Source organism: Eptatretus burgeri, chromosome 10 (genome assembly GCF_056783735.1).
Source record: "Eptatretus burgeri isolate ZD-2024b chromosome 10, Ebu_testis_v1, whole genome shotgun sequence".
Classification (NCBI taxonomy): Eukaryota; Metazoa; Chordata; class Myxini; order Myxiniformes; family Myxinidae; genus Eptatretus; species Eptatretus burgeri.
In genome coordinates this window covers 92831590-92856296 of record NC_140970.1, presented here as the reverse complement: position 1 = coordinate 92856296, position 24707 = coordinate 92831590, and the positions used below count along the sequence as shown (strand labels likewise).

The 24707-nt window shown below is 36.9% G+C and overlaps 1 protein-coding gene across 2 annotated transcripts in view; it reads right to left on the bottom strand.

The window, feature by feature from the left end:
- LOC147019129 (receptor-type tyrosine-protein phosphatase H-like) overlaps window positions 1-24707 on the bottom strand; it is a 76672-nt gene that overhangs the window by 20016 nt on the left and 31949 nt on the right. Inside the window, exons 2-5 of one of the 2 annotated variants that reach the window (XM_085900016.1) lie at window positions 9647-9677; window positions 5246-5509; window positions 3816-4082; window positions 3123-3485 (exon numbers count right to left, since the gene is read on the bottom strand). In XM_085900016.1, coding sequence (XP_085756142.1) covers window positions 3123-3485; window positions 3816-4082; window positions 5246-5509; window positions 9647-9677 — 925 coding nt within the window. The remainder of the gene's footprint in view (window positions 1-3122; window positions 3486-3815; window positions 4083-5245; window positions 5510-9646; window positions 9678-24707) is intronic. The other variant, XM_085900017.1, reaches the window with a different exon arrangement.

Genomic DNA, 24707 nt, shown 5'->3' with positions numbered 1-24707 from the left:
AGTTGAAGAGGAGGAGGAGAAGGAGGAGAAGGAGGAGAAGGAGGAGAAGAAGAAGGAGAAGAAGAAGGAGAAGAAGAAGGAGAAGAAGAAGGAGAAGAAGAAGGAGAAGAAGAAGGAGAAGAAGAAGGAGAAGAAGAAGGAGAAGAAGAAGGAGAAGAAGAAGAAGAAGAAGAAGAAGAAGAAGAAGAAGAAGGATCGGCACTCATGGGTGTGGAAGGAGAAAGGGTTGTTGTTTTATTTTTATTTTTAATTAAAGACAAGAAACAGAGGGTGTAGTTGGGAGGGAATAGATGGTGGGGAGGGGAGGTGTTGGGGGGTGTTGGGAAAGTGGGGAAAATAGGAATTGGAGGTCATAGAGAGAGAATACAAATAAAAACTATCGTACACCTGGATGGGAAGGACGGGTTGGCCTCAAGGAAGCCGGGAAGACAAGGTCGACAAAAATTCACAAAATAGCATGATTTTTGAAACAAAACAGAACTGGGAACACACAGTAAACATGTAAGTGAGAAAACAAATAGTTAAAACGTGACATATAATGACTGGAAACTTAACTTTGAGAAAGTCGGCAGAGAGCCCTGAGAGAACCAGCCATCACCCCAAACCCAGAAACGGAAGTCAATTAAGGAAATTATGTCTGGTTAGTTTGTGGCAACCTGCACGGAAAGATCTGTCAGGTTTGATGGAAGGCCCCGGATGTTTAAGGTCCACACTTTTAAGAAAGAGGGAGGAGAAGAGGCTTTGGGTGCAGGGGGGTGGGGGGGTAGGGGGAGGTTAGGATAAGGGAAGAGGGGGGGGGAGGTAAGGAGAGTTGTTGAAAGAATGTAGGGGATTGCAGAGGAGCTCGGGGAGAGGGCTGTATGAGGAGGAGAAAAGGCTCAGTGGTGATAGGTTGAAGTACAGTGGGGAATAATAAGAGAGGGGGCAGAAGGCAGTTGAAGATTGGATGAACTGGAGTGACGATATGGAAGAGAGAGAGGGCAGGGGGAATGAGGCAGCTTTGTGGATGTGAGTGGGGGCAAATTTGAGAAGGGGAGGGAAAGGGGGAGATTGGAGGGAGAAGTGTGAAAGGGGAGTTTTTGAGAAAGGTGAGAGGGAAGCTTGGAGGGGGAAGAGTGTGAAGGTTGCTTTGAGAGGGAGGGGAGATGATAAGAGCAGTCACGGCCAAGGTGCAGGACGGCGATGGGGGAGGTGGGGAGAGGGGAAGGATGAGACTTGGTCATGGTATGGTGAAGAAGGGAGCAGGTTGGGGGAGGTAGAATATTTGAGGGGTTGGGAAGAGGGGGAGATGTGCTGAGAGGAAGGAAGGAGCATGTTTGTGGTGATGAGTGTACTGATTGAGAGAGAGCGAGATATATGTTTGGTTAGAATGGAGCCCACAGGTGTTAGAACACCACACACTTTTGGACAACAGAGGAGGAACTGATACTGAAGCAGAATACAGTGAAGAGGTGCCACGAGCAGAGGGAGGATGAGGACTAAGATGGCAGGGGTAAGGAGAGGGGATAACAAGTGAGGGGTTTGGAGGATGTAGACTTAAGTAGTTGGGGTGAATTGGCACTGAAGTTGGAAAAAAAAAAGGACGATTGATGGAACATGAACATATACTGCAAACTGGGATTTTTCAAATTTCTAAGTCAGAGATGCGATTAAAGACATTATGTGAGGGATGCAATAAAGGTGAATTAAGAGAATGAAGAAAAGAAACACTGTAACAGTTGGACGTTTTAGATGCAGGATGAAGGAAAGGTCGAATTGAAAGCCTTTTGAAGAAGAAAAACAGTAGTGAATTATGATACAATACCAAGAACCACGCATGTGAAAGAGGAAGTTGCAGCATTTTAAGAGACTATTTATTATTATTATTATTATTTTTGATAAAGATTACATGGGATTCGGAAAAGAGAAGGTTGAAGAAAAATCGGGACGGTGTGTGGTGAATTTGGATCAGCAAATGCAGATGGAAGCTGGCAGGTCGATGAAAGTTACAGGAAGAAGAGGGGGTAGAGAAACACATGGTATACAGGAGATGTAAGGTTAGAAGTGAATAATTTTCAAGAACACTTTTTCTTTTGATTGAATCATTAAAGACGAGTGCGTGCCCGTATGTGCGTGCCCGTACATGCAAAAAAGAAAAAGAAAAAGAAGAATTGTGACGTCAATTGTGACGTCATAGCACCGTGTACTGTCATTGGTTTGATAAATAAATGGCCATACCTTGGGAACCACTTGTCCGATTAATATCAAACCTTGAAAAGGCACATCCACAGGGCCCCAGCAATATACCTGGCAAGTTTCAATTAGATCGGACCAGTGGTTGTCGAGAAACAGCGGTGACAGACAGACAGACAGACAGACAGACACACAGATATTGCTAGAATTATAGATAGATTTGGTAAAGAAAAGTTTGATGAAAAAAATCATCAAGGTATATGGTGAATTTGGGTCGGCTAAAATAGAAGGAAGATGACAGGTCAGCAGAAGAATGCGGAAGAAGAGTCGGTTCAGTACGTCACGTGGTTAGGTGGGGAATAAGGCAAGGAATGTTTTTTTTTGTTGACTTTTTATATTTTAAGACAAGAAACAGAGGGTATAGCTGGGATGGATAGAAGGAGGGTGGTGGAAAAAGTGGAGAAAACACAAATAAACACAATGGTACACATGAACGGGAAGACGGGTGGGCCTCAGCGAAACCCGAAATGACAAGATCGACGAAAACTCACGAAATAGCACAAATTTTGAAATAAAACCAAATTAGGAACACACAGTAAACATGGAGGTAACAAAATAAACAGTCAAAACTTGACAAACAATGACCAGAAACTTATCTTTGAGAAAGTCTTGTCTTTAAAATTCAATTAGTTTGGTTTTTCAAAACCACCTGCAAATATATTATTTGGAGCACCACCCCATTGGTTATTAACTTTTCTGAAATTGTGATGTCAACGTTTTCATGACAAAAAAGGAGGAGAAACATATTCAAAGCAAAACTGAAAAAAAAAATACTGCAACAAAGATCCAAACAGAATCCACAATAAAATCAATGGAGCATATTGTGTTTCCCTGACATCAAAATCAATGAGTGTGGCATTTCCAAGAAGGGCATAAAATCAAAGTCCTACCTTGTGATGATAAAGTTATGTTGAAGCGTCTTGTCTGAGAAAAGAAACTTGTTTGATAGAACACTCGCAGTGTGTTGGAAGGAGATGTAATTGTTCTTCCGATGTCTGAATAACGGCACATCGTGATGTCTCTGTGCGATGTCTGAGTGTATCCGAGAGCAAGCCAGCTACTGTAACACCATGAAGATGGATAATGATAATAATAATAATAATTATAATAATTCAGATCAATCAATGTCAGGAACACAACGTGTCCAAGAGGAGCTTCGATGTCCCAAACACAGTCCATGTTTGAATAGATGTTTTGAGGATATCCAGGGGATGAGAGCCAGCCTTCTGCTCGTACTTTTCCACCACAGGGCACTGTGCAAAAACAAATCAAAGTCTGTATATTTTTATAACTCAATATCTTCAACTTCAATCAATATAATTAAACAGTATTATCCAATATTTCTCCTTCATGGAGACCTCAGTTTTCTCGAGTTTAGTAATTGAGGTGGAGGTTGTTTTCTGTTAATTGCCTGTCAGTACAAACTGAATAGCATGCTTTGGTTTCAATGGACAAACTATGCAATTTAACCTTGTGAAAGTACATTTCTGGACAAAATACAAGAATGTGTAAAAAATGTATTGTGAATGTGACAATGTTGTCAATCTCAAATATTTTGAGCAGTGGATAAAATTGAACAATACCTGCTGTGAAAGTAATTGCTGCAGGAAGGCTGGCTTTGTTGTTGTAGGAGGAAGTTACAGTCAATGTGTAATTCCTTCCAGGAACAAGATGTGTGAAGTTAACTTCTGTACTGTGCACAATTTCGTAATTCATCCAGTATCCATTTAGGTACAATTTCACATGATATGTGTAGCTGTCTTTGTTGGGATCGTTTGGTGCTGTCCATCTCACAGAAGCAAAAGCAATATCCTGTTCAACCACCATGATATCCAATGGAGGTGAGGGACCTAGAAAATACAACATTATTATGTTACTAGGGTAAAAGCCCATCAAAAGTGATGTGTTGGAATTATTTTATTCGAAATATTCAAGGAGACTTGAAGAAATGATGTGTTGTAGAAAAAAAAAAACATTTGAAAAACACTACATGTACAAATGTGACACTATTTTCTTCATATTCTGGGACATTCAGTTTCGACAGGACAGCCTTCTGAGCATTCCGAAATATGAAGCCTCGGCCAAACATCAGGTGTGCTTATAACTACTTTTTTATTTATCCTTCTACAGATGTAAATGAACACTCGTTTGAATCTGCACGCGTTATACATCACGTGAAGCAAATTTCACCTCCCTGTACCTTGTATTTATTGCTTCTTTTTTAAGTATCTGTACACCACCCTTGATGCTGTTTGCAACTCATCGTCTATAATTTCAACAGAAGTGATGTAATTACTTTTACGGCAAATGTTTTTCGATTTTTTTTATCTTGAAAAATAGACCGCAGTGAACACAGTCCTGTTAAAAGATTGGCCTTTAAAACCCTACTCAAATCGTCCTGATGAAGGGGGCAGACAAAAAAAAAAACATTGTACGTATGGGTAGATTACAAACCTTTTTACTTTGGCAGCGATGGAACCTCATCAAGTATCAATGATTAAGTGCACAATCTCACATGAATTTTGTGAAGATATGAAACTTCTGAAGAACCCAAACACATGTCATTCATGTTTATTACTCAGGAATGAACACAGAATCAGTCAGAAGTAAATCCAGCAGAGTTTATTACTATAATTTGTGTTCTGAAACATTTTTCCACATTGATGCTTCAGCAATTACTATCACTGTATATAAGAGGCTGATCTTTTGGAAAAGAAAAAAAAATCATCTAGATGAATATTATGAATGTTTACAATAGTCGAAGGAGAAATTTCAACATTCTCTTGTGAAAAGGCAACTACATCACATTTACTGAAAAAGGCTGGTGTAAATAGATGTGTTTTAAAATTGTACATCTCCTTTGCCTTCTTTACAGATATTAAGTTTAAGGTTTCATTCGTGACAGATTTTTAGCAAAGTGTTTGGTGGGTTATTTAAGATACCACACCATGTGTGTGCCTGTATCACCAAACCAACCATCAACCTCAATATTGTGAGCTGGTTTTGTAATTACCTGTTTGCACAACAATGATGGAAGGAATGCTTTCTGTGCCATTACACAGGGAAGAGATGGACACAGAGTAGGTTGTGCTAGGTGAAAGTCCTGTGATTGTGAGTTCCTTGTTCGTTGTGGTGTAGTTTTGAGTTTTGTTGGCAGAAGAGAACAAAGACACAAAACTAATGAACGTGTTGTTTTTGTCTTTTGGGACAATCCAGCTGAGGGTGACTGATGTCGTGTTATATGAGGTTTCTGTAAGATTGACAGGAATGCAGGGATCTGTGAAAAAGAACACAAAAACACGTGATGAGTGCGGATTCACAAATACATGCTCTCAGATGATTATTTCACAATGAGTTGTAAACAGGATTACAATAGGCAGAGTGCCATTCGCTTGCCAATGGTCAAAAGGCTTTGGTTATCACGAGTTTTGAGACAGCTCAAGAGGTCAGGCGTTTTACCAAGACATCGACTGTATGAAAAGAAATGGGTACAAACTACTTTTTGTTATTGCATCATGTCTTTTTGTGAAGATATAGAGAAAATGTGTTTTTCACGAACGGCAACACCAAAATGGCCACCCGGTGATTATGGTGCATTTTCACGACAGCTTCACATCGAAAAATCTTCAGGATGTAATATCTACAAGTATGCCAACTTTCTTATTCTTTATGAAAAAGTCATGTCTCCCATAAATCGACAATGTACAATCAGAAACAAAAGTTACAAGATAATTATATATTCTGAAAATTAAGATGAAAGATGGAATTATGAAAGCTTGAATAATGGATTTCCACATTTTGTTTCTGCCATGAGAAATGACTGCATCCCGTGCTGCTTACTTCTCCAAAGTTGCGTGAGTAGTGAGGTTTGACTGGGGCTCTGTATATAACCTTTCAGAAATCAATATTTCAGATGAGCCTCAATGAAGCGCAGTGCACATAAAAGTATGAGACATAATTAATATAATTTTAAACGTAGTCAAGGCTCGTCAAAGAATTAGAATTAGTACACTGATGGATCAGGACACAACAGTTCAAAAGGAACAGTTGAGAGAATGGGGAAACACCAACAGCAGAGTGGAAGGACAAGATAGAGGCATAATTGGACAAATAATGGGTGTGGGGAAGAATGAGGGGTAGTTGAGGATGCATGCGGTGAACAAGATGAATAAACAAGGAAACTCTAAAGAGGGAAAACTGGAAATTTGAATGGAGGAGGGACTGGGTCTTGGGGGGGAGGTATTGAGGATGGAAAAGATCATGGTTTTCAATTGAGGATGTTATGAGATGGTGGTGAACAGTTGTCTTGAAGACCTAGAATGAAGAATGAGATTGAAGAGAATGTGGGAAAAATGAGGAACAAATGAGTGGAAGTGAGCAGTGATCGTGGATTTAGGTAGGTTTACCAGAAGGGGGTTGATTGTTGATCATGTGTGCCCTGCAGAAACCTGGCAAGGACAAAGCACAGAAAGATCATCAGGAGAAAGACCAGAAAGGAGGCGATAGAAGACAGAGACACCACCATCCTGTCTATGAGGTGAAGTGATGGACCCATTGACTCAGCTTCATCGTGGGAGATTCCAATGATATTGAAGGCCTTGGTTTCGACAACATCAAGCTGAGCAAGATGTGAGACAGGGAAGCCATCCCAGAGGGGAGAGCAGTACTCCATCCAGCTGTGAATGAAAGCCTTGGCGGTGGATACGAGTTTAGCTGTACCAAGGAAGAACTTTGTATGATGGAGGATGGCCAGTCAGAGGCTGGCTTTGGAGGCCAACTTTGAAATTTGGTTTGCTGAAGAAAGATCTTGGCTGATGGTGCCAGACAGTCCTTTTGGAGAGAGAGCAGGAGAGTTTGAGATATCAGGATTGAAAGACATAATCCAAGTGTGTGACCAGCTTGTGATTAAGTCAAGGTCTAAAGAGAGGGAAGAGGCTGCAGCCTGCCTATCTGAAGGATGAGGGATGTCATGGAATAGGGTGCAGTCACCAGCAAATAGGTAAGTAGGATTTTCCAGAGATACAGAGAGGTCATTTATGAAAATCAGGAGTAAGTTCAGAAGACTGCCTTGGGGAACTTCAGCCTTGACAGGGAGAGGATATGAAAGGATTCCTTTGAGAGCCATGTGTTAGCTGTGAGAGTAGAGGCAGTCAGGAATCCCTGTGTGGAGTTGGTCTTGAATGCAACAGGCAGAGAGTTTGGAAAGTAGGGCAGGATGCCAGACCATCAAAATCATGACATATGTTCAGAGAGACAGCCCTGATCTTGACTTTCATTAAGGGCCTCCATCCATTATTGGGTGAGTTGAAGCAGCATGTCCAAGGTGGAGTGATCTGGTCTGAAACCAAATTGATGGCATGAGATGAGGTTGTTGAAAAAAAAGGAAGGGCTTCATAACAACTGCGATGATGGATTCCATGACCTTGCTGATGATGTGAAGTAAGCCAATTGGTCTGTTGTTGAGAGGATCAGTTTTTGCACCTTTTATGCAATGTCATGATGTTGCCAGATTTCCAAGCAGATGGAAGATGAACTCGGGCAAATAATAGTGTGAAAAAGGCAGAAAGAGAATGTGCAAAAGCAGCAGAGCAGGAATTTAGGACCCGTGAGCTGATGTCGTCTCGTCCAGTTGCAGAATCAGGGTCAATGGTTGAAAGAACCTTCTCCACCTTCTCAGTTGCAAAAGACACAGAGTCCAGGAGCAGTTAAATATGACAGTGAAGGATGGGTAATGAGAGTTAGGGGTTGGGGACACAAGATTTGGAAACAAACACAGAGTTGAGGCATTGAGGATTCTCACAAGTGGAGTCGGCTGTGGTGCCATTTGCAGAGAGAGAAGGGATGGAAGTGGAGCGTTCAACAGAGATTGACTGAAGAAGGCACCATCAAGTTTTAAAAGAGGGAAACAAATTTGAAAGTTTATTTTTGAGGTTGGACAGATGTTGTTTTCTGGCTCTCCTGAGAGTGGACACACAGTTGCTGCAGACTTTTTGGAATGCACTGAGATTGCTCGGTCAGATTAACCTTTCTCCACTACAAGTCTGAAATGAGGCCATGCCTTCTGATCCTAACACTCAGAAAATGTGAAACCACCTCAAACTGGATGTGGTCGGGATCGGGAGTGAGAACCACACACCAGATGGCTCAATCCATCAGAGATGGGTGAGAGCGCCCCTAATATCTGACACCAATGTCGAGATGCCACCGGAGGTCAGAGTGCAAACACACACCAATCAGGTAATCATGTATGAGGGAAGGATCATCCGGCATGGCAACAACTCCTATGGAAATGGGTGGGGGACACTTTTGTGAAGGAGTGGATGACGTCCCATAAAAGGAGGAGCACACAGCACACCAGAGCCTCTTATAACAGCAGCTTCTGCTGAGCTTTGAGCTTCTTTTGAGAAATTAGCTTGTTGATGCCTTTGAGCTTCTCATTTCTTTTCGCCCATACATGAAAGGTCCTTGCAGGTTCTTCTCGGTTTCTTCTATCTCCACTTTTCATTATTCTGCTTACCTTTCCTTTCATTGTACAGACATAAGACCATCGGCTAAAACCATTGGGTGGTGCTCACTCAACCGGGCTGGTGCAAGGTGTGCAGGTGCATGACACATGACCCCTTCTTCTTCTTTCTCTTGCCTTGGATCTCGTCTTGCTCTTTCCCCATCTCTCTTTTCCCAAATGCATGTCGGTGCCAGGTTATTGTGAAGTTGGGAATGTATTCTTGCTTGTGAATAATTGCTACGATTCTCCTTGTACATATATCATTGTGAATTTGCCTGTATTGTGGATACGTGCATGTTTAGTACATGCTTGAACCCATTTCTTGTATTGACATATTCTATTTGTTCTGATGTCGACACAAGGCCACTAAGGGTTGGTTAACCAATCTCGAATCGGGCTAATGGATGCAAGAAGTGATTATGCAACAATTGGTCCCGCTCGGCCAGACTAATTAAAATCTGTTGCATGATCACCGGAAGAGTACTCACTTGTTTTCCAATCTTCTTTTTACGGTAACACGAAATTGCTTGGGTGATCCAGCATAAAGTTCTGGGGTGACTGACTATCATAGTCTTTTAAGATAATTCATCCTCTTGAAGTTATTCGGAGGGGGCTGCCGTCCATCACAACATTAAACATTGTGAGAAAAGTCGTTGTTTGGGTAAATAGATGCTCAAGTAATTCCATAACTGTTGACGGTTCCATGGGTCTCATAAATTTACTGTTTAACGACAGTCCTGACAGCGTGACATGAAATAATTGGCTTGCATTTGGAAATTCACTTGTTTAAAATGGTACAAATTTCCTGAACATTCAATGACACACATGCATGTTGTGACTGAATTTCTCAACCAGAACAAATGGAACATCAAGCAATAATTTACTGAATAAAAGTTTAAATTCACTCACCGGCACAGGAGGCAGCAGAAAATACAGTGATCTGAAGAAGAAAAAAGAAATATTAAACTTTAAAAATGCCTGCACATTTGAAAACATTGAGAAACTAGAAGGGCACTCAGTTGAGCGCATACCTCCACCACGCAATGTCCGATCCACGAGATCGTATCGGGCCCAATACATATTTGAAATATCTTGCTAAGTATAGTTTTTTGGCCCTATCTCTAAATGGTGAAGAATCACTTTTGAAATTAAATATTTCTCGGATCCGGATCCAGATTCAGATCTTCACTAAAATCTAATCAGTTTGTCTGACTCACACACCCAACCTGCCCACCAAATTTCATCCAATTCCATCTGCAACTTTTTGAGATATCCTGCACACAAACAAACAAACAAACGAACAAACAAGAGGATGGCATCGTGCAGAGCACGATACTTGCAAAATCCATAAAACAAATTTGATCTCAAAAATAATTTGTGGTTGAATTCAGTGACCTGATGTGCAAATCCTCTTCAAATTTCAAGTCAATGGGATGAAAATTTAGGGTTTTAGAAATACCACCTTAGTTGATGACCTTGGGCCGATGTTGACCTTTTAGTCCATGTTGACCTCAAAAATAATTGCCTCGAATTCAGTGAGATGAAATATAAATCCTTTTCAAATTTCTAGTCAATCGGATGAAAGTTGAGGGTTTTGGAAATATCTTAGTTGTTGACCTTGGGCCTATGTTGACCTTTTGGTCCATGTTGACCTTATAAATAATTGGTGGATGAATTTATTGACCTGAAATATAAATCCTCTTCAAATTTCAAGTCAATCGGATGAAAATAAAGGATTTTAGAAATCTCAACCTTGTTGTTGACTTTTTGACCTCAAAAACAGGCTTCTTCCTGATGACAAACTCTACCATGTGGTGGTTTCATGAAGATTGGTTTAAAATTGTGACCTGGAGATGATAAACAGATAGGTAAACAGACATACAGACAGACAGACAAATAGAATAACAAAATCGACTGCCCAATGTACTTGAAAAATCTTCGATTTTGCAAGTAACAAACAGACAGGGGGTGAAAACAAAACCTCCTGCATCTTCGGTGGTGGAGGTATAAAAATTATTTTGAATTTTGAAAAGTAAATCAACCATTTTATGATTTCAAAAAACAATTCTGAAAATTTCGTTATATGGTATGCAACATATTATCTGTTTTGTGTTGATGTGTTTGTTATCGTGAAAAGGTTTGTTTTTTTCGATTTTTAAAGAAATGTACAAGAGTTCAGTGTAAGGTTTTAATGAAACTTCCGATGAAACAAGTCTGCCTCGTTTATTTCACAATTTTTTTTTTGGGGGGGGGGTGTGGAGGGGCTTCTTACGGTTTGGTTCCAAACTTGTTCACATGCCAGAATTGCTCAACACCACATTTAGCAAACTTCATTACCAAAATGATCATCATGAACAGATTATTTTTTCCATGACCAAACAGATTTTTCATGACCAAATTTACTCCAATTTGGTGATCAAAAATACCAGATGGCAATTGTGATTTTTTTATGCGGTGAAACCGCTTCAGTATTTGTCTATGTCCTTCCTTCCATCCGTCTATCAATCAGGGTTCCCACTTATTTTGAGATGTCTTTTTTAAGGACTTTTTAAGGACTTTTAAGGGCTAAAATAACCCCTTTTTAAGGACCACATCCTACAAATTCCAGGGGTAAATTGAGGTGAGCCACCGAGAAATTAACAAACATAGTAAGTTTCCAAAAAATCTATTTTAATAATGAACCCACAGAACACAGCAGGAGCTTATTCAGTCAACAAGGCACAACGCGGCACACAGCCAATTGGCAAATTCACTTCACAGTGACTGTAGAATCAGCCAGGAGCAGTCACAAGTTTCCAGATGGCAGCACTCTCAATGTTAATGTGTTGTTAAGTTAAAATGTTATTGTAGGTGCTGCCACCTGCAAAGTTGCAGCAGCTCCTGACTGCTTCTACACTGCAGAACAGTACATTTTGAAAGCTACATGTCATTGTAATATCCAATTAGGACATAGCAGGCAAGGATTTAGCCTTCTCCTCAATTTCTCTTTCTGGAACTTTGACTTCCCCCCCGTTTTTGCTTGGCAGAGTGCCTGAGAGCATTTGATTTTACCAGAAGACTGTGGCTAGTTTTGCCACCTTTTGCCTCAGCCTCGTCTGCATATTTTTCCGACAATGTGGTCAGACCTTCTATGTCAGTTTCCAACACCTTTCTCTTTTTCAAACCATCCACTTCATCTTCAACCTTTTTTCGTTTTCTTTGGATGGCTTCTTGCCCTTTCTTTCTTTTCTCTTCTTCAAGATATTGATGGTATTTATGTCGAGAACTGGAGGCTGAGGATAGCAGTTCCTTTGTGATTTCAACTTTGAGCATTCCACCTACCAGTACAAAATAATCAATGATCTGCCTCAGTGCCACAAGCATGCCTTCATCCAGGTTGTCCTTCTCTATCTGTCTGTTGAGGGAAAAACTCCTCTCAACAGACGCCTGACCATGGGAAACTAGCAACACTTTACGAACTACCCCCCACAACTTCTCAAACCTCTTGTTTTTACCCTCACATTCATAGAGTAACACATCTACCCTGTCATCTTCAACCTTGAAGTCCTTGAACCTAAACTTCAGTTCACACCCTGCTATATCCTGCAGTAATTCTTTGAAACTCACAACCAACATATCCACATTATCACCATCAACTCTGTTCAGAGTCACCAAATTTTCCAACAGGCATTTGAATTTGGACTTTGAGTGTTCTTGATCAGTCACAATCAACCTGGGATCCAGAGAAGCCATATTTCTGGCTCAACTATACTTAAGACGAGACCTTTCAAAGATTTTGTTGATACATTTCCACACAAATAGCCTACATTCTTCTTTGAACTGAAACACCTGGCGTTCACTGATGGCCTTGGTTCTCAGGAGGGACTTCAGTTCACTTTCAGCCTTGAAACCAACTTCAATCTTTTTGTTTTCTACCCTTTCCTTTTCAAGATCCAGCTTTAACAAGTCATATGCAGTAGAAGCATTTTGTAATGCAACTGGCTTAACGCACTTCTCTAACAAATTTCTGACAAGTCTTTCAATATCATGAACAAGAAAGGGACCCATTGGCTTGTCTGTTTGGTACAAGGCTAAAAATGGTTCAACTGCACTGGCTACTCACCTTAAAAAAAGACAGTTTTGCAACAGATAGCTTATCATTCATTGCACCATGCAGAGTTTTGTAAGAGTTGCTGGTTGGTTTCGGCTTCTTCTTGCTTTCACATGCCTCAACAAATAACTTCAGGTGAGGCCACAATAGAATAACTCTGCTGCAGACAGGACCATTGTCAACCCACCTGTGCTTACAAAATTTCAATGGGAAGTCTATACACGCAGTTACACCAGTAAAATCATCACGCCTGGCAAAGGTATCTTTAAACAGGTTGTATGGACTGGAGAGAATATCACCAAGATCCCAACCAGTCTCACGAGCATCGGTCTGGAACGCCTCCATGAATGACATGGAAGCCACAGCTCCCAATATTCATCAGGCCCATATCACACTCATCCTTAATTTCTTTCCTCAATTTGTCATAAAAAGACCAATTCACTGAAGGGCCATCCATAGATACCTGCAACAAACCACTTCTACGTAGATGAGAAGTTGATGCATTGAAGTGTTCCAATAAATCAGTTGCAGCAGCATGACCAATGAATTGTGATGTTAGGTATCTAGTGTGGACTTGGTCATGGTGCCAAAGTCTGACATGAATGTCTAATTGTTTATTTTTAGTCTTTGTGTTCATGCTTTCATCGAACAGCAAAACATATTCACTGTCTTTATTTATGCGACTGTTTAGAAGAGAAGAGAAGTGAGGAGGAAGCCTGAATTGGCAGAGATATCGACATTTTGTTTCACCGCAGGCAAATGTTTCGGCAACAGGATGCCCTTGAAACATCCTTTTAAATAAATCAGAAGTTCCCTCACACGAACGAAAGGAATAATGCGACTCGACACATTTCATTGCCCACAACACTTCTGCTATTAGAGTCTGTGTTCCACCATGTCCAGGTCTCGAAGAAGCTGGCACTCAAACAGGATGAGCAGCAGCCTGAGGGGCAGCAGGCTGAGGGGCAGCAGCCTGAGGAGCAGCAGGCTGAGGGGCAGGCATTATCATCGGCATTTTTAAATGCCGATGATAATGGATACAATAGGCGTATTGTTCAGCTCTTTTATCGTAATGACAGCGATCACAATGGCGGCTGAAGTTTGCCGAGATGACCTGAATGCAGACACGTGACCACTTCGGCAGCCGAGCAAAAACAAAGCCACGTGCTCTGGCATGAGGGCGGGCGGGAATGCAAAGCGACCATGCCGCTTAACCGGTAAACAGTTTTTTTCACGTTACTAAGTTCACATTACTATTCATGAAAAGTTCACATTACGATTTAAAGATTATTCCATTTATCGTATTGTAATTTCGTAAATATATTATTTATTTTGTAAATACACGATATATCGTAAATACGTAAATAAATTATGACGCGTTTCGCTATTGGCTGAATCAAGGCACATGACGAAATATCGGAAGTTGTTGTTGTTTTTTTAAATATTTTTTAAAATGTTTTTTTTTTTTTTTTTTTAAGCCGACAAAACCTTAAGGACGCTGCTCGTGGACACATTTGTCCTTGTTTAGAATACGAGTGCGAGGAAAATGAAACACCCTTCAACAAACAACAGGAAAATCTGATTTTTTATTGACTTTTGAACATTTTCCTGAAATTTAAGGACATTTAAGGACTTAAATTGTACAACTCAGAAATGCTGGACTTTTATGGGTTTTAAGGACCCGTACAAACCGTGTCAATAACAAAGAAGAACCTTTCTACCCCCACTGTGTTTAATTATTAAGGGTTCGAAAGAGTGAGTCCAAAAGGTGATTCTAAAGTGTTTCATTCATTTCTAGGCTTTGCCTTTTTCATCTGAAAAATGCCAAACTGAACCAATTCCTTCGGACACGGATGGGATTTTTTGACAAGAAGTCAACAATCGGCCATGGTCTGGTGTACCAGTGACAGTGTTGATGTCACAATCATTGTGTTGCAGTCGCTGGCACATGGGATGCATGTCGTCTTTTCATTCCTTAATATTATTCAACATTTCAAGTGGTTTGGTTAATACAAGCCTGTGTTTCCAGAGCAATGCGTGGAAAGTGTTTTGAAGTGCACAGCAGGAGTCGTTTTGAATTACGTGTAGGTGAGTTGTTTTTAATAATGTTACGGTGAGGTGTTTTAAATAATGTTACGGTGAGGTGTTTTTAATAATGTCACGGTGAGGTGTTTTAAATAATGTTACGGTGAGGTGTTTTTAATAATGTTACGGTGAGGTGTTTTTAATAATGTTACGGTGAGGTGTTTTTAATAATGTTACGGTGAGGTGTTTTTAATAATGTTACGGTGAGGTGTTTTTAATAATGTTACGGTGAAGCGATTTTAATAATGTTACTGTGAGTGTTTTTAATAATGTTACGGTGAGGTGTTTTTAATAATGTGACGGTGAGGTGTTTTAATAATGTGACGGTGAGATGTTTTTAATAATGTTACGGTGGGGTGTTTTTAATAATGTAACGGTGAGGTGTTTTTAAATAATGTTACGGTGAGGTGTTTTTAATAATGTTACGGTGAGGTGTTTTTAATAATGTTACGGTGAGGTGTTTTTAATAATGTTACGGTGAGGTGTTTTTAATAATGTTACGGTGAGGTGTTTTTAATAATGTAACGGTGAGGTGTTTTTAAATAATGTTACGGTGAGGTGTTTTTAATAATGTTACGGTGAGGTGTTTTTAATAATGTTACGGTGAGGTGTTTTTAATAATGTTACGGTGAGGTGTTTTTAATAATGTTACGGTGAGGTGTTTTTAATAATGTTACGGTGAGGTGTTTTTAATAATGTTACGGTGAGGTGTTTTTAATAATGTTACGGTGAGGTGTTTTTAATAATGTTACGGTGAGGTGTTTTTAATAATGTTACGGTGAGGTGTTTTTAATAATGTTACGGTGAGGTGTTTTTAATAATGTTACGGTGAGGTGTTTTTAATAATGTTACGGTGAGGTGTTTTAATAATGTTACGGTGAGGTGTTTTTAATAATGTTACGGTGAGGTGTTTTTAATAATGTCACGGTGAGGTGTTTTTAATAATGTCACAGTGAGGTGTTTTTAATAATGTTACGGTGAGGTGTTTTTAATAATGTTACGGTGAGGTGTTTTTAATAATGTTACGGTGAGTGTTTTTAATAATGTTACGGTGAGGTGTTTTTAATAATGTTACGGTGAGGTGTTTTTAATAATGTTACGGTGAGGTGTTTTTAATAATGTTACGGTGAGGTGTTTTTAATAATGTTACGGTGAGGTGTTTTTAATAATGTTACGGTGAGGTGTTTTTAATAATGTTACGGTGAGGTGTTTTTAATAATGTTACGGTGAGGTGTTTTTAATAATGTTACGGTGAGGTGTTTTAATAATGTTATGGTGAGGTGTTTTTAATAATGTTACAGTGAGGTGTTTTAAATAATGTTACGATGAGGTCTTTTTAATAATGTTACGGTGAAGTGTTTTTAATAATGTTACGGTGAGTGTTATTAATAATGTTACGGTGAGGTGTTTTTAATAATGTTACGGTGAGGTGTTTTTAATAATGTTACGGTGAGGTGTTTTTAATAATGTTACGGTGATGTGTTTTTAATAATGTTACGGTGAGGTGTTTTTAATAATGTTACGGTGATGTGTTTTTAATAATGTTACGGTGAGGTGTTTTTAATAATGTTACGGTGAGGTGTTTTTAATAATGTTACGGTGAGGTGTTTTTAATAATGTTACGGTGAGGTGTTTTTACTAATGTTACGGTGGGTTGTTTTTAATAATGTTACGGTGAGGTGTTTTTAATAATGTTACGGTGAGGTTTTTTTAATAATGTTACGGTGAGGTGTTTTTAATAATGTTACGGTGAGGTGTTTTTAATAATGTTACGGTGAGGTGTTTTTAATAATGTTACGGTGAGGTGTTTTTAATAATGTTACGGTGAGGTGTTTTTAATAATGTTACGGTGAGGTGTTTTTAATAATGTTACGGTGAGGTGTTTTTAATAATGTTACGGTGATGTGTTTTTAATAATGTTACGGTGAGGTGTTTTTAATAATGTTACGGTGAGGTGTTTTTAATAATGTTACGGTGAGGTGTTTTTAATAATGTTACGGTGAGGTGTTTTTAATAATGTTACGGTGATGTGTTTTTAATAATGTTACGGTGAGGTGTTTTTAATAATGTGACGGTGAGGTGTTTTTAATAATGTTACGGTGAGGTGTTTTTAATAATGTTACGGTGAGGTGTTTTTAATAATGTGACGGTGAGGTGTTTTTAATAATGTGACGGTGAGGTGTTTTTAATAATGTGACGGTGAGGTGTTTTTAATAATGTTACGGTGAGGTGTTTTTAATAATGTTACGGTGAGGTGTTTTTAATAATGTTACGGTGAGGTGTTTTTAATAATGTTACGGTGAGGTGTTTTTAATAATGTTACGGTGAGGTGTTTTTAATAATGTTACGGTGAGGTGTTTTTAATAATGTTACGGTGAGGTGTTTTTAATAATGTTACGGTGAGGTGTTTTTAATAATGTTACGGTGAGGTGTTTTTAATAATGTTACGGTGAGGTGTTTTTAATAATGTTACGGTGAGGTGTTTTTAATAATGTTACGGTGAGGTGTTTTTAATAATGTTACGGTGAGGTGTTTTTAATAATGTTACGGTGAGGTGTTTTTAATAATGTTACGGTGAGGTGTTTTTAATAATGTTACGGTGAGGTGTTTTTAATAATGTTACAGTGAGGTGTTTTTAATAATGTTACGGTGAGGTGTTTTAATAATGTTATGGTGAGGTGTTTTTAATAATGTTACAGTGAGGTGTTTTAAATAATGTTACCCTGAGGTGTTTTTAATAATTTTACGGTGAGGTGTTTTTAATAATGTTACGATGAGGAGTTTTTAATAATGTTACCGCGAGGCGTTTTTAATAATGTTATGGTGAGGTGTTTTTAATAATGTTACGGTGAGGTGTTTTTAATAATGTTACGGTGAGGTGTTTTTAATAATGTTACGGTGAGGTGTTTTTAATAATGTTACGGTGAGGTGTTTTTAATAATGTTACGGTGAGGTGTTTTTAATAATGTTACGGTGAGGTGTTTTTAATAATGTTACGGTGAGGTGTTTTTAATAATGTTACGCTGAGGTGTTTTTAATAATGTTACGGTGAGGTGTTTTTAATAATGTTACGCTGAGGTGTTTTTAATAATGTTACGGTGAGGTGTTTTTAATAATGTTACGGTGAATGTTTTTAATAATGTTACGTTGAGGTGTTTTTAATAATGTTACGGTGAGTGTTTTTAATAATGTTACGGTGAGTGTTTTTAATAATGTTACGGTGAGGTGTTTCTAATAATGTTACGGTGAGGTGTTTTTCATCATGTGGAGGTGAGTTGTTTTTAATAATGTTACGGTGAGTGTTTTTAATAATGTTACGGTGAGGTGTTTTTAATAATGTTACGGTGAATGTTGTTAATAATGTTACGTTGAGGTGGTTTTAATAATGTTACGGTGAGTGTTTTTAATAATGTTATGGTGAGGTGTTTTTAATAATGTTACGGTGAATGTTGTTAATAATGTTACGTTGAGGTGGTTTTAATAATGTTACGGTGAGTGTTTTTAATAATGTTATGGTGAGGTGTTTTTAATAATGTTACGGTGAATGTTTTTAATAATGTTACGTTGAGGGGTTTTTAATAATGTGATCGTGAGGTGTTTTTAATAATGTCACGGTGAGGTGTTTTTAATAATGTTACGGTGAGGTGTTTTTAATAATGTTACGTTGAGGTGTTTTTAATAATGTTACGGTGAGTGTTTTTAATGTTACGGTGAGTGTTTTTAATAATGTTACGGTGAGGTGTTTTTAATAATGTTACGGTGAGGTGTTTTTAATAATGTTACGGTGAGGTGTTTTTAATAATGTTACGGTGAGGTGTTTTTAATAATGTTACGGTGAGGTGTTTTTAATAATGTTACGGTGAGGTGTTTTTAATAATGTTACGGTGAGTGTTTTTAATAATGTTACGGTGAGGTGTTTTTAATAATGTTACGGTGAGGTGTTTTTAATAATGTTACGGTGAGGTGTTTTTAATAATGTTACGGTGAGTGTTTTTAATAATGTTACGGTGAGTGTTTTTAATAATGTTACGTTGAGGTGTTTTTAATAATGTTACGGTGAGTGTTTTTAATAATGTTACGGTGAGGTGTTTTTAATAATGTTACGATGAGGTGTTTTTAATAATGTTACGGTGAGTGTTTTTAATAACGTTATGGTGAGGTGTTTTTAATAATGTTACGGTGAGTGTTTTTAATAATGTTACGGTGAGGTGTTTTTAATAATGTTACGATGAGGTGTTTTTAATAATGTTACGGTGAGTGTTTTTAATAACGTTATGGTGAGGTGTTTTTAATAATGTTACGGTGAGGTGTTTTTAATAATGTTACGTTGAGGTGTTTTTAATAATGTTACGGTGAGGTGTTTTTAATAATGTTACGGTGAGGTGTTTTTAATAATGTTACGGTGAGTGTTTTTAATAATGTTACGGTGAGGTGTTTTTAATAATGTTACGGTGAGGTGTTTTTAATAATGTTACGGTGAGGTGTTTTTAATAATGTTACGGTGAGGTGTTTTTAATAATGTTACGGTGAGGTGTTTTTAATAATGTTACGGTGAGGTGTTTTAATAATGTTACGGTGAGGTGTTTTTAATAATGTTACGGTGAGGTGTTTTTAATAATGTTACGGTGAGTGTTTTTAATAATGTTACGGTGAGGTGTTTTTAATAATGTTACGTTGAGGTGTTTTTAATAATGTTACGGTGAGTGTTTTTAATAAGTTACGGTGAGTGTTTTTAATAATGTTACGTTGAGGTGTTTTTATTAATGTTACGGTGTGGTGTTTTTAATAATGATACGGTGAGGTGTTTTTAATAATGTTACGGTGAGGTGTTTTTAATAATGTTACGGTGAGGTGTTTTTAATAATGTTACGGTGAGGTGTTTTTAATAATGTGACGGTGAGGTGTTTTTAATAATGTTACGGTGAGGTGTTTTTAATAATGTTACGGTGAGGTGTTTTTAATAATGTTACGGTGAGGTGTTTTTGATAATGTTACGGTGAGGTGTTTTTGATAATATCACGGTGAGGTGTTTTTAATAATGTTACGGTGAGGTGTTTTTAATAATGTTACGGTGAGGTGTTTTTAATAATGTTACGGTGAGGTGTTTTTAATAATGTTAGGGTGAGGTGTTTTTGATAATGTTACGGTGAGGTGTTTTTAATAATGTTACGGTGAGGTGTTTTTAATAATGTTACGGTGAGTGTTTTTAATAATGTTACGGTGAGGTGTTTTTAATAATGTTACGGTGAGGTGTTTTTAATAATGTTACGGTGAGGTGTTTTTAATAATGTTACGGTGGGGTGTTTTCAATAATGTTACGGTGAGGTGTTTTTAAAAATGTTACGGTGAGGTGTTTTTAATAATGTTACGGTGAGGTGTTTTTAATAATGTTACGGTGAGGTGTTTTTAATAATGTTACGGTGAGGTGTTTTTAATAATGTTACGGTGAGGTGTTTTTAATAATGTTACGGTGAGGTGTTTTTAATAATGTTACGGTGAGGTGTTTTTAATAATGTTACGGTGAGGTGTTTTTAATAATGTTACGGTGAGGTGTTTTTAATAATGTTACGGTGAGGTGTTTTTAATAATGTTACGGTGAGGTGTTTTTAATAATGTTACGTTGAGGTGTTTTTAATAATGTTACGGTGAGTGTTTTTAATAATGTTACGGTGAGGAGTTTTTAATAATGTTACGGTGAGTGTTTTTAATAATGTTACGATGAGGTGTTTTTAATAATGTTACGGTGAGTGTTTTTAATAATGTTAAGGTGAGTGTTTTTAATAATGTTACGGTGAGGTGTTTTTAATAATGTTACGGTGAGTGTTTTTAATAATGTTACGATGAGGTGTTTTTAATAATGTTACGGTGAATGTTTTTAATAATGTTACGTTGAGGGGTTTTTAATAATGTGATCGTGAGGTATTTTTAATAATGTCACGGTGAGGTGTTTTTAATAATGTTATGGTGAGGTGTTTCTAATAATGTTACGGTGAGGTGTTTTACATCATGTGGAGGTGAGTTGTTTTTAATAATGTGACGGTGAGGTGTTTTTAATAATGTTACGGTGAGGTGTTTTTAGTAATGTTACGGTGAGGTGTTTTTAGTAATGTTACGGTGAGGTGTTTTTAGTAATGTTACGGTGAGGTGTTTTAATAATGTTACGGTGAGGTGTTTTAATAATGTTACGGTGAGGTGTTTTTAATAATGTTACGGTGAAGTGTTTTTAATAATGTTATGGTGAGTGTTTTTAATAATGTTACGGTGAGGTGTTTTTAATAATGTTACGTTGAGGTGTTTTTAATAATGTTACGGTGAGTGTTTTTAATGTTACGGTGAGTGTTTTTAATAATGTTACGTTGAGGTGTTTTTAATAATGTTACGGTGAGTGTTTTTAATAATGTTATGATGAGGTGTTTTTAATAATGTTACGGTGAGTGTTTTTAATAATGTTATGGTGAGGTGTTTTTAATAATGTTACGGTGAGTGTTTTTAATAATGTTACGGTGAGGTGTTTTTAATAATGTTACGGTGAGGTGTTTTTAATAATGTTACGGTGAGGTGTTTTTAATAATGTTACGCTGAGGTGTTTTTAATAATGTTACGGTGAGGTGTTTTTAATAATGTTACGGTGAGGTGTTTTTAATAATGTTACGGTGAGGTGTTTTTAATAATGTTACGGTGAGGTGTTTTTAATAATGTTACGGTGAGGTGTTTTTAATAATGTTACGGTGAGTGTTTTTAATAATGTTACGGTGAGGTGTTTTTAATAATGTTACGGTGAGGTGTTTTTAATAATGTTACGTTGAGGTGTTTTTAATAATGTTACGGTGAGTGTTTTTAATGTTACGGTGAGTGTTTTTAATAATGTTACGTTGAGGTGTTTTTAATAATGTTACGGTGAGTGTTTTTAATAATGTTACGATGAGGTGTTTTTAATAATGTTACGGTGAGTGTTTTTAATAATGTTACGGTGAGTGTTTTTAATAATGTTACGGTGAGGTGTTTTTAATAATGTTACGGTGAGTGTTTTTAATAATGTTACGGTGAGGTGTTTTTAATAATGTTACGGTGAGGTGTTTTAAATAATGTTACGGTGAATGTTTTTAATAATGTCACGTTGAGGTGTTTTTAATAATGTTACGGTGAGTGTTTTTAATAATGTTACGGTGAGGTGTTTTTAATAATGTTACGGTGAATGTTTTTAATAATGTTACGTTGAGGTGTTTTTAATAATGTTACGGTGAGTGTTTTTAATAATGTTACGGTGAGTGTTTTTAATAATGTTACGGTGAGGTGTTTCTAATAATGTTACGGTGAGGTGTTTTTCATCATGTGGAGGTGAGTTGTTTTTAATAATGTTACGGTGAGTGTTTTTAATAATGTTACGGTGAGGTGTTTTTAATAATGTTACGGTGAATGTTGTTAATAATGTTACGTTGAGGTGGTTTTAATAATGTTACGGTGAGTGTTTTTAATAATGTTATGGTGAGGTGTTTTTAATAATGTTACGGTGAGTGTTTTTAATATTGTTACGATGAGGTGTTTTTAATAATGTTACGGTGAGTGTTTTTAATAATGTTACGGTGAGGTGTTTTTAATAATGTTACGGTGAATGTTGTTAATAATGTTACGTTGAGGTGGTTTTAATAATGTTACGGTGAGTGTTTTTAATAATGTTATGGTGAGGTGTTTTTAATAATGTTACGGTGAGTGTTTTTAATAATGTTACGGTGAGGTGTTTTTAATAATGTTACGGTGAGGTGTTTTTAATAATGTTACGGTGAGGTGTTTTTAATAATGTTACGCTGAGGTGTTTTTAATAATGTTACGGTGAGGTGTTTTTAATAATGTTACGGTGAGGTGTTTTTAATAATGTTACGGTGAGTGTTTTTAATAATGTTACGGTGAGTGTTTTTAATAATGTTACGTTGAGGTGTTTTTAATAATGTTACGGTGAGTGTTTTTAATAATGTTACGGTGAGTGTTTTTAATAATGTTACGGTGAGGTGTTTTTAATAATGTTACGGTGAGGTGTTTTTAATAATGTTACGGTGAGGTGTTTTTAATAATGTTACGGTGAGGTGTTTTTAATAATGTTACGGTGAGGTGTTTTTAATAATGTTACGGTGAGGTGTTTTTAATAATGTTACGGTGAGTGTTTTTAATAATGTTACGGTGAGGTGTTTTTAATAATGTTACGGTGAGGTGTTTTTAATAATGTTACGGTGAGGTGTTTTTAATAATGTTACGGTGAGGTGTTTTTAATAATGTTACGGTGAGGTGTTTTTAATAATGTTACGGTGAGGTGTTTTTAATAATGTTACGGTGAGGTGTTTTTAATAATGTTACGGTGAGGTGTTTTTAATAATGTTACGGTGAGTGTTTTTAATAATGTTACGGTGAGGTGTTTTTAATAATGTTACGGTGAGGTGTTTTTAATAATGTTACGGTGAGGTGTTTTTAATAATGTTACGGTGAGGTGTTTTTAATAATGTTACGGTGAGGTGTTTTTAATAATGTGACGGTGAGGTGTTTTTAATAATGTTACGGTGAGGTGTTTTTAATAATGTTACGGTGAGGTGTTTTTAATAATGGTACGGTGAGGTGTTTTTAATAATGGTACGGTGAGGTGTTTTTAATAATGTGACGGTGAGGTGTTTTTAATAATGTGACGGTGAGGTGTTTTTAATAATGTTACGGTGAGGTGTTTTTAATAATGTTACGGTGAGGTGTTTTTAATAATGTTACGCTGAGGTGTTTTTAATAATGTTACGGTGAGGTGTTTTTAATAATGTTACGGTGAGGTGTTTTTAATAATGTTACGGTGAGGTGTTTTTAATAATGTTACGGTGAGGTGTTTTTAATAATGTTACGGTGAGGTGTTTTTAATAATGTTACGGTGAGGTGTTTTTAATAATGTTACGGTGAGGTGTTTTTAATAATGTTACGGTGAGGTGTTTTTAATAATGTTACGGTGAGTGTTTTTAATAATGTTACGGTGAGGTGTTTTTAATAATGTTACGGTGAGGTGTTTTTAATAATGTTACGGTGAGGTGTTTTTAATAATGTTACGGTGAGGTGTTTTTAATAATGTTACGGTGAGTGTTTTTAATAATGTTACGGTGAGGTGTTTTTAATAATGTTACGGTGAGTGTTTTTAATAATGTTACGGTGAGGTGTTTTTAATAATGTTACGGTGAGTGTTTTTAATAATGTTACGGTGAGGTGTTTTTAATAATGTTACGGTGAGGTGTTTTAAATAATGTTACGGTGAATGTTTTTAATAATGTCACGTTGAGGTGTTTTTAATAATGTTACGGTGAGTGTTTTTAATAATGTTACGGTGAGGTGTTTTTAATAATGTTACGGTGAATGTTTTTAATAATGTTACGTTGAGGTGTTTTTAATAATGTTACGGTGAGTGTTTTTAATAATGCTACGGTGAGTGTTTTTAATAATGTTACGGTGAGGTGTTTTTAATAATGTTACGGTGAGGTGTTTTTAATAATGTTACGGTGAGGTGTTTTTAATAATGTTACGGTGAGCTGTTTTTAATAATGTTACGGTGAGGTGTTTTTAATAATGTTACGGTGAGGTGTTTTTAATAATGTTACGGTGAGGTGTTTTTAATAATGTTACGGTGAGGTGTTTTTAATAATGTTACGGTGAGGTGTTTTTAATAATGTTACGGTGAGGTGTTTTTAATAATGTTACGTTGAGGTGTTTTTAATAATGTTACGGTGAGTGTTTTTAATAATGTTACGGTGAGTGTTTTTAATAATGTTACGTTGAGGT